This window comes from Lepidochelys kempii, chromosome 2 (assembly GCF_965140265.1).
Source record: "Lepidochelys kempii isolate rLepKem1 chromosome 2, rLepKem1.hap2, whole genome shotgun sequence".
Lineage (NCBI taxonomy): Eukaryota > Metazoa > Chordata > Testudines > Cheloniidae > Lepidochelys > Lepidochelys kempii.
Genome location: NC_133257.1, coordinates 261,630,472 through 261,643,189, shown reverse-complemented (window position 1 = coordinate 261,643,189; position 12,718 = coordinate 261,630,472). Strand labels below are relative to the sequence as shown.

At 44.8% G+C, this 12,718-nt stretch overlaps 1 protein-coding gene across 9 annotated transcripts in view; it reads right to left on the bottom strand.

Moving 5' to 3' along the window:
* The window catches only part of NKTR (natural killer cell triggering receptor), an 80,182-nt gene that overhangs the window by 64,592 nt on the left and 2,872 nt on the right, over positions 1 to 12,718 (bottom strand). For 8 of the 9 annotated variants that reach the window (XM_073334787.1, XM_073334788.1, XM_073334782.1 and 5 more), the window contains one exon: positions 10,670 to 10,764. The exons of the other annotated variant lie outside the window; for it this stretch is intronic. In XM_073334787.1, coding sequence (XP_073190888.1) covers positions 10,670 to 10,727 — 58 coding nt within the window. In that variant the 5' untranslated portion in view covers positions 10,728 to 10,764. Of the gene's footprint in view, positions 1 to 10,669; positions 10,765 to 12,718 lie in introns of those variants that run through there. 9 annotated transcript variants of the gene reach the window in all.

Here is a 12,718-nt window from a genome sequence, read left to right as displayed (position 1 = left end):
ATCCACCAAATCTCTCATTTCATTTACATAAGCCATATTACTCAATCCAGATCCCCTCTTAAGACTCCTGAATTTAACCCTGTAGGTTTCAGGTGTAACCTGAAACTGTTCAGAACCAGTTCCTTAAATTTACCATAGTTTGAAGCATCATCAGTAGGCATCTTATTGAATATGTCCAGAGCTCTGCCAGTCAATTTTGTTATCAATGTGGTCATCTTTTGGTCTTCAGGGATCGCACGGAGGGTGCAGAGTCTCTCAAAGGTGATGAAATATTCAGCAATATTGCTGAATTCATCATACTGGGGACATAGTCGCTCCCATTTGTGGATTTTTGGGGAAGTGGAGCCAGCAGATGGAGGGATTTGTCTCTTAAACTCCATAACAGCCAGTTGATGCTTCTGGGCCTCCATAGCTCTCTTGTGGGCAGCCTCTTCTGCCTCGATAGCCCTCTTGTGAGCAGCTTCCACCCTGGCTGTTTCTGCCTCCGCAGCATTAATTTCTAATTGTCTTAATTCTATCTGTCTCTTATGGTCAATTTCTTTCTCTTTTGCTTCCAGTCTAGCCAGCTCTAGTTTATTAGCTACTTCACTGGCAGTTATTTTCCTGCTTCCTTGTGCTGGGCCACATCCCTCTCCAGTTCACTGAAACTGGGTTGCACTCAGCTCAGGGGATTCTTAGTTAACAGAGACTTTCACAGTGCCCAGTGTTCAGCCTTTCTGGGTAATTTGCAACCTTTGCGGCTCTAGCTTGTTCTGATCTTCATTCTTTACTTATTTTGCTTCCTTTTCGGTCCCTACTTCCCTTACCCAAAATAAGCAAACAGAAAATAACAAACCAGTAACCACTTTGTCTGTTCTCCAGCCACCACACTTAAAACTCAGTACCAGTATCTCAAAGCAATCAGCCGTGCACAGACCTTACTCGCTGCGCCACTGTGATGGGTTGGTTCACAGAAACCCCCTGGGAGCTGCTACCTGATGTGCCAAGACTACTTCTGATCCTGCTTTCCTGCCCAGTCAGCTTAGGACTTCAGTGCCCTGCTTGGTTTGAGCCAGACCCGGCTGGCCTGCTGCAAACCCAGACCCAGGTCTGAACCACGTCCCCTAACAGCTGTAGGCTTAACTGAAAGCAGCTTACAGAAGTGTGCCTGTCCTTGACACTCAGATGCCCAACTCCCAATGGGGTCCAAACCCTGAAAAAATCCGTTTTACCCTGTATAAAGCTTATGCAGGGTAAACTCATAAATTGTTTGCCCTCTATAATGCTGATAGAGATATATGCGCAGCTGTTTCTCCCCCCACAGGTATTAATACATACTCTGGGTTAATTAATAAGTAAAAAAGTGATCATCTGGTGTCAGGAAAACTTTTGCTTTACCTGAAGCTCTTGCATATTATAATGTATAATTTAAAACCGACATTCAGAATTAGGGTAAGGTGATCCCAGCAGTACTTTTAGCCACATACCCTTCCAAAAGCATTGCTTGCTGGATTGCCATGACTTTGAGGACTAGATTCACAAAGGAACTTACCCAGCATCGCTAGGCTTATCACCAGGCCTAACTTTTAATGGGCCAGAAAATCACTGGGATTCACAAAACCCGAGTTAGGTGCCTAGGCTCCATATATAATGGATGGAAAGGGCTAGGTCCCTCAGAATAGGATTCACAAAAATGAGCATTCTAGGTGGCTCCCCGCCTAAGTTAGCCAATGGGAGATGCAAAGGCAAGGTGTGGGTCTTAAGCCCCACCCTTCCCAAGGAGTTTGGCTCCTAAATCCAGGCTGTAGGGAGGTGCCTCCCTCTGCTGGAGATTCTCAGCGGCAAAACCTGTCTTGGAGTTAGGTGCCCGTGCAGTTTTGAGGAGAAGCAGCTTCTTCATAATTTTTAGCGGTTAGGGTACTCACTTGGTATGTGGGAGATCCCTGGTTTAAGCCCCCCTTCATCTGAGACACACCTTCACCACAGTGGATAAATACACTTCTAACCCCGATATAACACAGTCCTCGGGAGACAAAAAAATCTCATTGTGTTACAGGTGAGACCACGTTATATCGAACTTGCTTTGGCCCCCCATTCCTTGTTCCCTGACCGCCCCCTCCAAAGACCCCCGTCCCTAATCGACCCCACCCCCTAAGCAGCCCCCCTGCTCCCTGACTGCTCTGACCCCTATCCACGCTCCCCTCTCCCTCACAGGCACTCACCGGCTCCAGCCCAGTCCACTCCGCCACCTCCCAACCACGGCGCTCCGCTTCCTGCCGCCGGTGAGTGAGGGGAGGTTGGGGAAAGGATGCCCTCCTCGCTCACTGGCGGCAGGAAGCGGAGCGACACGGCCCCAGCCCGCTCCGCTTTCCTTGCCCCGGCCCCAGCTGTGTCGCTTGGGGGAGGAGGGGGATTTGGGGAAAGGTCCCACACTCACCGGCGGCGGGAACTGGAGTGCTGCTGCTGGGAGCTGGCGGAGTGGAGCGGGCTGGGGTCGGGCTGCTCTGCTTCCGCCGCTGCTGCTGGTGAGCACGGGGGGAATCCCTTCCCCCAAGCCCCCTCCTCCAAGCGACACGGCTGGGGCCGGGGCAAGGGAGGCGGAGTGGGCCGCTCCTGGCCCCCCACTAATCCCCCGGGCCACTCTGGGACTGCGGGGCCCCCAAAAGTGCCCCCCCCCACAGCTCCTGCCTCCCAGACCCGGGGGGGGGGAGAGGAGCCCCTGACCGCCCCCGAGACCCTCTACCCCTTATCCAACCCCTCTGCCCCAGCCCGGCCCCCTTAACATGTTGCTCAGAGCAGCGTGTCGGAGCTTTACCACGTTGTATGCGAACCCGCGTTATATCGAGTCACGTTATATCGGGGTAGTGGTGTAATTTAAAAAGTCATTGGGCCAGAGAGAGTGCGAGCAAGCACAAACATGAGACTGACTCTGTAGTCTGGTGGCTTGATACTCACTTGGGAAGTGGGACACCCAGGATCGAGTCCTCCTGCTCCACTGGCTTTTTAATTATTTATCCACAGCAGAACAGCTTCAACAAGAGAGATTGAGGGATCACCCACAACAAAATATCTGCTATCCAAAGGCTAGACCACTCACCTGAGAGGTGACAGATCCCAGTTCAAATCCCTTCTCCACCTCGGACAGAGGGGGACTTGAACCGGGAGTCTCCCACATCCCAGATGTGTACCCTAACTACTAGGCTAAAAGTTCTCCTCGCTCCCCCTGTATGTTTTGTACAAATTCACCTACGAGGGCCTGATCTGGTAAGCGTACTCTGAGTGAGTTAGGCATTCCGCCACCTATCTTCCCCTAGTTCTTGCATCACACTGGGGCTTAGGTGTCTGGATGTCGAGAATGAGGCTGCAGTGTACATATCCAGAGGCAAAAAACATAGTTGCCTAGGGAACGTCTACTTGCAAAAATGTATACGCTGAGCAAATGTAGGCACCTGCAGGGTTTGGCAGCAGCTGAGCAGGGGTTTTGTGAATCCCAAAGGAGCCTGATTGTGGGATTTAGACACCTAACTCCTTTTGTGAAGGTAGCTCTGGGAGTCATACAGACACAGGTGAGTGTGCTCATAGTACATCTTTTCTATGTCAAAGGATAAGCTTGACCTAACACAACGTACAGTGACAATGAAAAAGGCTCTTGTCATAAACATACAGCTAAGGGTAGCATAAAATCCCTCCTTTACCTGTAAAGGGTTAAGAAGCTCAGATAACCTGGTTGGCACCTGACCAAAAGGACCAAAAAGGAGAGAAGATACTTTCAAATCTGTGGAGGAAGGTTTTTGTTTTGTAGTTTTTGTGTGTGTTTTCTAGGGAGGCAGAGAGGCACCCGGTCAGGGAAATCCATCTCCTCCACACAATCCTGAAACGAGTCTCTGATATTACAAAAAGTGTAAGTAAACAAGGCAAGGCGCGTTAGGTTATCTTTTGTTTTAGCTTGTCAATTTTCCCTTTGCTAGAGAGAAGTGTATTCCTGTTTTTTGAAACTTTGAAGTTAAACCTAGAGGGGAATTCTCTGTGTTTTAAATCTTTTGTTACCCTGTAAAGTTACCTTCCATCCTGATTTTACAAAGGTGATTCTTTTACTTTTTTTTTTTAAATAAAATTCTTTTAAGAATCCGATTGGTTTTTAGTGTCCTAAAAACCCAAGGGTCTGGTCTGTGCTCACCTGGTTTACCTATTTGGTTGGTAGATTATTCTCAAGCCTCCCCAGAAAAGGGGGTGAAGGGACTTGGGGGGATATTTTAGGGAAAGAGGAACTCCAAGTGGTCCTTTTCCTGAATCTTTGTCTAACTCACTTGGTGGTGGCAGCAGTACCCATCCAAGGACAATGAAAGATTTGTGCCTTAGGGAAGTTTTTAACCTATGCTGGTAGAAATAAGCTTAGGGGGTCTTTCATGCGGGTCCCCACATCTGTATCCTAGAGTTCAGAGTGGGGAGGGGACCCTGACAGCTCTCTTCCACATAAGCTATGCTACAATTCACCCTGCTTTATCTAAATATATACTTTACTCTGATTGTGCATCATGCAGTTTTGTATACATCTAGGTATCCATCGGGGGGCGGATGGGGGTCCTCAGCACTCATCTGTCTGGTAACATATCATACAAGCTGCACAGGTTTTACCACTTGTCAATGTGAAAAAAAGAGCCCCCACCAATGCAGGCAAATAAGTGAGTCAGACAAGGATCTTACAGCAACCTTCACAGCTAGGACAATACACATAAATGTACACACAATTACTGGTATGAATTTAACAAGCGAAAATTGTACGTGAAATCTGTTTGATAGCTAATAAACTTAGCTTTTATCTTTCTCTCTCCCTGAGACAGGAAGGAACCCATTTTAAACCTAGAGTCCACAGCCATATACAAGGCTCTCTCTCTTGCAAAATAGGTAAGAAAATGTTTAGTGTCCTCAATTTTCCTAGGCCTATCAACTTTCTGAAGTGCTCCCTCCTTCTTTCGGACTGAATTAACACCCCAAAAATGTATTTAACTTCTCTTCTTGTTATAAATATTAGATCATCCAATTAGAGAACAGAAAACATGCCACGACTCTGGGGACTAACCACAGAGTTGAATAGCAAATTATCGATATTGAAGGATTATTTACTATGAACAGTTTGTGAACAACATATAAAGCCTATCTGAACAAGTAAAAATAAGTTAGCTAAATATGAACTGTTTACAAAAAAAATCTGCAATGAATATTTCAGCCAGTTTTAGTTAGGTGGTCCTTCAGACCTTTCACTTGATACCTACAGCACAATGGGGGTCATTGTCCATCACTAGGGCTCCTAGGTGCTATAGTAATATAAATACATAAGAAAGAATGTTGAGGATCTAGTTGCTTTTTTCTCCAAGTGAACTCCCTCATCCAATCTAAGCTGCAAATCTCCCTGTTACCCACCTTTCAAAACCTTCTTGGACCAAACAGAGTACTGGGAAAATTACAGCACACTCATACTACCATTAATAGGAGGCTCATAATAAAGTACAGGCTCCTAATGTTAAGACAGTGGTATACAACCTCTGCTGCATTGAGTGTGTAATGATGCCAGAAGCCTGAGGACCACACACAATTTGAAGCTAAGTTTAAATTATTTAATAAAAAAAAGATGCATGATCACAAATTCACAGTTTGAAATTCATGGGAATAAAAGTTTAACCAAAACAAAAAATTTTAAACTGCAATAAAAGTGAAAGGGTGGCTACTTTTCTTTTTACACAATAATTTATTCTATTAAGAGAAATGAATAGCTTTGTTATTTAAATTATTAGTTAAAAAAAATTGTCTCCCTCAAGCCCCACAAAAACTTCTTCCTTCCTCAGCGCTAACCCCATCCCCAATAAATGTGTCTGTCTTCTGTGCTGCCCACAAACATAAATGTATTTGAGTACTACCTGAAGGTGATTAGGACTGTCAATAATTACTCTTTTGCTGAATAACTGAATAAATTAGGTGGGAGACCATAGTAATCAATCTTCTCCAAGCCCTAGTTTCTGCTTAAACCTCTGATTAATTTGGTGCCTTCAGTCTGCTGTGTTCCTAACCACAATTTGCTTTAGGCTTCATTTCAAATCTCTATGGTCTTTCACTAAACACTAACAGTGAGCAAAGCTCTATATAAAACAATGAAAGATATCGTGCTTGCCCCAAAGATTTATCAAGTCAGCTCGTAAAGGAGACCGCCCCATCCCATCTCTTTCATACTATACTATGAGTGAGGGAATGAATGAAGAGAAAACACATGGGAGAGAGATTGAGAAAAGAGAACATTAATAAGGAAAGTTCAGTAGAATTTAAGGGAGAGAGCAGAAGTGAGACAGAGCAAATAAGAATAGCAAATACAGTATGTTTTCTTGAGGATGAAGGGATTGTGGTCATAAGTATTAAGTTTGGGCTTATTCAGCTTTAAATTCACCACTCGGGGGAAAAATAAATCAGAGGAAACATTGCTCTGCCCTGCCATATAAGTTACTGAAACCTGTGAGTGTATAAAAAAAGAAAAACCTCACCACACACACACTCCTTTCCAGAGCTTTGCAAACCTTTGACATGTTTAAAACACAATCTAGAACACCACAATGTTAAATGGAGTTATTCAACTGTGCATGTGCTGGTATACCAGACTATTTGAGAAAACAGGTACCAGACTATTTGGGAAAACAGGTATTGCAACTAGTCTGTCCCTATAAATACATATTTTGCACTATTTAAAAAGTGTTTTTTCCATGACATTTGCAAAAAAGGTGAAAAGTATACCAAGAACAAATACACTACACCATTAACAGCTCTCTGTGCTGTCAAATGCAAATTTCTCAAACTTGCTTATATTTCCAATTTATTTTGCAATTAGTACTGAAAAAAAGAAATACATACCAGAGAAAACTTACTCTGAGTAACTACAGTTTCAGGTTGTACTGAAAAAACACTAATTTCCAAAGCATGCTAATAAAGTCCACCACACAGCACAATACAAATAAATGGATTAAAAAGCTGCGTTTCAAGATCCTGTAGCTAAAATAAAAATAGGACATAGCTACTTGTACAGAGCCATACTATCTATCTAAATAGGAGATCAAGGCCCTCCCACCAATGTACTGCGTACTATAATAGATCTAATAGCGTGGCAGAGAACCCCACTCAAATTCTATCCCCACCACATTGCCTTCCAGACTAATCAATACAGTATCCTTTATTTTTATATTAAACTCAATTTTTGTTTTATACTGTTCCCATATCTTAAACTGCTGCAGTTATCATGACAATAAGTAACTGCCTTGTAGTATATGTCAGGGGAAAGCTGAAGGTTTCGAATGTGTGGACAGTTTGGGGCTTTGGGTACCCAGGAAAGCTTGGGAAGTTATTATAGGTTTTAGTACCCAGAAGGCAACCAAGACTTCTGGTACCATGCAAAGGATGCTTCTCATCCTATCCTCCCTGTTTTCAGCAAAGGCAGAGATCACTTTAAAATGTCTATATATGTTTGTGGGTAGGGAGTGATTTCTTGCTCTCCACCACAGCAACCTTTGACAATAATTAGGTGTGTCACTACACCCTGCTCCAACATCTCTGCTATATCCGATAATGATGAATAAGCACACTAACCTGATATTTTTCTAAAATCATCCACAGCTAAGCAGATAATGTTGACGTTTAAACAGTCATCAAATTTCTGAATTACTATCTCACTGATATGAACAAGGCAGGGCAGTGCATATCTCTGAGAGCCATTGTTTCAAGCCATCTGCAGATTCAGGCAGACATCACTGTGTAGTTTACATTTAATTCAGATTCTGAATGTCATAAAAAGGGGTACAGAGAATAAATAGGTACTGGATTTCTAAGGGTGACATGGTATTAGAAATAAATGCAATATTTATCTAATCTCAAATAATAGCCCATAACAGTCTCACACACCAATACTGCAATTGGGATCTTCACTGCTAGGAAGCACTAGTGTCGTTCATTTTTATAAGGGTGTTGCGTATGGTTGAATGGTTTAGAGCAGGAGTCCCCAATGCGGTGCCCGTGGGCTCAATGGCGCCCGCCGGGGCAGTTGTGGGCACCCGCAGGACACCACGCTGCTGAAATGCCGCCGCTGAGCGTGGCCGCTGGAGAACCGCCAGCCGAAATGCCGCCAAGAAGCGTTGCCGTCTCTCTGCGGCGACACTTCTTGCCGCAGCCGCTTCTCGGCGGCATTTCAGCAGCAAGGTGTCTGGCGCCCGCCACAGTCTTCTGGAAATAGGAATATGCTATTCCCACAGAAAGGTTGGGGACCACTGGTTTAGAGAGACAACAAATCTTGCATCTTGGCAGGGGGTTAGAATAGATGACCTTTTTGGTCTCTTCTAACCCTATGGGTCTATGACTTAGCTTTCATTTTAAAAGGTTAACATTCTGAAGTACAATTAAGTGATAAATTCAAAAAGAATAATTACATACCAATATATAGTGCAGACTAATCACATTATACATCATTCCTGATCTTAATGTTAGCACAATTTATAAGTCAGCATGGTTTGCATTTGCACAGGAAAATATTAACCAATCGCAATAAATACAGCAGAGCTTTAAAATTGTTGTGCAGTTGTGAGGATTGTTCAACTTTAAAGATGGAACAAGTTACATCATACCACTCAAAGAGGTCAAAGCCCCACCTCTGCTCAGTGCAGCCAAACATCTGAGTTGAATGAGAATGGATTAATACCTAACCTTCCTCCATTTGCACCAGCAATATGAAGTAATCTCTACGAGAGGAGCAGCAGTTTAGGTCTCCATTAGCTTGACAGCCACATTGGCAGTCTGCCTCCTCTTGTGGATGCAAACAAATGGCTGAGGACGAGGCCAGAAAGCAAACAAGAGACAGGTGGAGTTGGGATCAGAAGACTGAACAAGGTAGGGGAAATTAGGGGAAGGGATCAAAAACAAAACACACAAGATGAGGTCCAAAATAAAATCCCAGGATAGGAGAAATGAAGAGGGAAGAGAACTTAGAATCAATAAGCAAAAGTTTTTGGGTGGAAATTGCATCGTGTTTCTTTCTTGTGCAAATCCATTTAACTAACGCATTTAGACTGCAAAAAGAAAAGGAGTGCTTGTGGCACCTTAGAGACTAACAAATTTATTTGAGCATAAGCTTTCGTAAGCTACAGCTCACTTCATCGGATGCTGTAGCTCACGAAAGCTTATGCTCAAATAAATTTGTTAGTCTCTAAGGTGCCACAAGTACTCCTTTTCTTTTTGTGGATACAGAGTAACACGGCTGCTACTCTGAAACCTGGCATTTAGACTGGAAACCAAAGATGCAGAATTGTAACCTTCCCGCCACAATCTATTTCTGAGTTTGATTTTTTGAATGCTCCCATCCTATGACAAGAGCGGTTTTAAAGTTGTGGAGAATTGTGACTTTTGTATTACCACTGAAGCTCTGTTTTTTATTTCTATTCAGACACAGAGTTTAGAAAATGTACAGTAGTATAAACTTCTAACAATACAGCTGTGAGTTATGTTGCAGTGAGCTTATTCTTGTAACAAGCTATTGAAAACAGTTAATCTTTGCTCCTGAAGAACCATAGAATATCAGGGTTGGAAGGGACCTTAGGAGGTCATCTAGTCCAACCCCCTGCTCAAAGCAGGACCAATCCCCAGTTTTTTCCCCAGAACCCTAAATAGCCCCCTCAAGGATTGAACTCACAACCCTGGGTTTAGCAGGCCAAGGCTCAAACCACTGAGCTATCCCTCCCCCGCAAGAGTTTATGGAAGAGTGAAAGCAAGCAAAATGGCTTCAATATACACCCGAGTATGGCAGAAATTTGACAGTATAAACAGAGAAACTTTTATTTCAGTGATACGTCTAAACTTGAAAGTAAAAGGAGCCATCGCCCTCTAAAATGTTTATTTTTCGGTGTGTGTTGGGGCAGTGAACAGTAGTAACACAACATTTGAACAGCACTTTACAAGTTCAAAGTGCTTTACAAACATTAATTCTCATAATAGTGAGGTAGACACAAATACTACCACTTTACAGATCAGGAAATTGAGACAGACGGTGAAGACTGTGCAGCAACTCACATAGCATAACTGGGACTGGAACTCAGACCTCCCAATACTGGCAGACTATACTGCTTCTCATAGGGAACCATGAGCTAGGTATGGAAGAGATGTTTTAGACCATCCACTAATGGCACTTACATATAAGTGATAAGTGCCTTTAAGAACTGTAACAAATAAAGCTCCATCATCCTGCCCAATCCCCTCATCAGTTTTATCCATTTTCTATAGTTTGTTTTGTTTGTACAAACAATCTTGAAGATACAACAAAACACACATGATGCTATATTTGTATTCATTTCAACTGGTTAGCACTTATACCATACAGTCCTTTTCACCTTCCAAGTACTGAGCATTTATTAACCCTACCAAACCCTTGTAGGGAAAAACCTGGTTAAAGAAAAATTCCACAGTACTATGAAAGACATTCTAAACACAACATCAAATTTCAAAGAATATTAAACTACTAGAAATATTAAGTATTTTAGGTACAATTGATCAAACCCACAAGAAACATGCCGATTGCCTAAATCAGTGGTAAGAGCCTATCCAATATCTAAAGCAGAAAACTGAGCAAACATAAATAAATAAATAGTTGTCACACAAAGCCCCCAAATCTTACCTGGTTCCCGATTTATTTCTATATCAAAGAAGCATTGAGGCCGGTCCTGAGCCCCCATGGCAGCAGGAAGCTCCAGCCCCCCTCCTCCTTGCCACCTTGACACAGAAGAGAAAGAATAAACCAGGAGACATGCAGTACATCTTAAGATCCCGCCCCAGTGAGGGACTCTACCCTATTCTAGTCAAGTCCTTGTATTACAGTCCCCAAACTGAGCCAGGGCTCCCTCCCATCCCAAGAAGGGACAGAAACAACAACATTGTATCATTTCCAATCCTGAAAACAACAGCACCCCACATCTCCCATCCTCCAAAAGCAGCCAATAATGATTCGTGCTTTAACGAGATGAGACAAAATGAAATAAAGGTTTATTATTATTAATAATGATGAGTATCTCTCACTGACAAGTAGGGAGCGAAGTGGGCCCTTGCCCTCTTACCCACCCCAGAGAACTGGAATGGAAGAACAGACTCCTTTTTGATCACTGGAAATTCGGAGGAGCAAAGAATGTAAACTCCTGCCCCCAAATCATTCAGAACTAAGGGCAAGTTTGGGAAACTGGCTCCACTTTGGTATAAATATTGCAAAAGATGGGTGAGAACTCTGCTTACTGCCCCTTCCTCGGAAATTTGGGGTGGGGAAGCGAGGAATCTGGGTACATGGGGATGCTAAGTCCTTCCCTGCTGCTTCCCATACTTTAGGGGGAATCTGGGTGTGTGTGGGGTTAAGATCTTTCCCTATCCCCCTCTTTTTTGGTGAATTTGGAGGGAGAGTTCAACTCCTACCCTGCTGCACCCTTTTGGGGGAAATCTGGAGGGGAGTTAAGATCATTCCCTGCTGCCCCAACTCTGTAGGAGGTATGATGGTGAGTTAGGTCCCTCCCACACACACCTTTTAGGGGAATTTGAGAGGAGTGAGCCCCCTGCCTTGCTGTCCCCCCTTATAGGAATGTGTATGGAGCTTAGGGAATACACTGCCCCACTTGGGAATGTGTCATTGAAGAGTTGGGGAGGCCCTTTCCTGCTGCCTCCCCCTTACAGAAATGCAGGGATATGCACAGGGGAAGGAGGAGGGAAGAAGGGACACGCCCCTGCCCCAATAATCATCAGCGGCACAGAACTTCTCCAGCCCCATGGTGGCGGCCTGGGCTGCTGGGAGGAGAGCAAGCGCCTCCTGGAGCAAGGGGGAGCAGAGGAGGGAAAAGCGAGCTCCTATGTACCGGAGCTGGGGGCAGCAGGGGAGGGAAGAGTGAGCTCCTGCTGGAGGTGGAGGGGGTTCTACAGAAAGGGGTCGAAGTTAAATTTCTCTGCATGCCCCTGCAGGAAGGTGGGGGTGATGACCGCACCAACCCTCAGTTTTGGCTGAAATGGTCACATTGCCTCACTGAGAATTTGGGGTGACCCCATAGGAACTAGTAGGCCTCCCTCCACCACCGGGCAAAATTAGCAGTAGCTGCATCGTTCCATGGCAGCTCCTGCACTTTATTCCCATCTCCCCCCTCCCCCCCATGAGGAGCTGCAGCTCCAGCCACTAGCCCCAAACACCATTAACTGGATGACTTAACCCCCTGTCCTCCTTCCACCTCCCACTCCTGTGTGTCCCCACTGTTCCACACACACTCTCCTCTCATCACAGGCACTGGGCTCACCACCACACCCTGCACCTGTACCCAGGAGGGACGTGCCGTGCCCTCCACTCCCTCCTCCTTGAGCACACCAGGAGAGGAGAGAGCAGATTCCAACTGTAATCCTGTGAGAATACCCATCTCATGTTTTCCACCCTCACCATGATGTGGCAGTAAAAGGGAAGGGGTAATAAATGGATATTGCTGGTGCAGGTTTCAACTCAGCACTCCCCCATTCACACACACACTGCCCCCTCTAGTGCCCTGCATGCTCCCCCTGGCACGGGCTCATTCTCCTCATGTACAAACACCCCCGTCTCCTGTGCTGTCCCACCTGACATCACTCAAGGTCAGCGCCTCTCCCCCACACAAGCACCACCCTTCCCCCAGCAGGCTGGACCCCTCCCACTCCAAGAAGGGATAGAAAC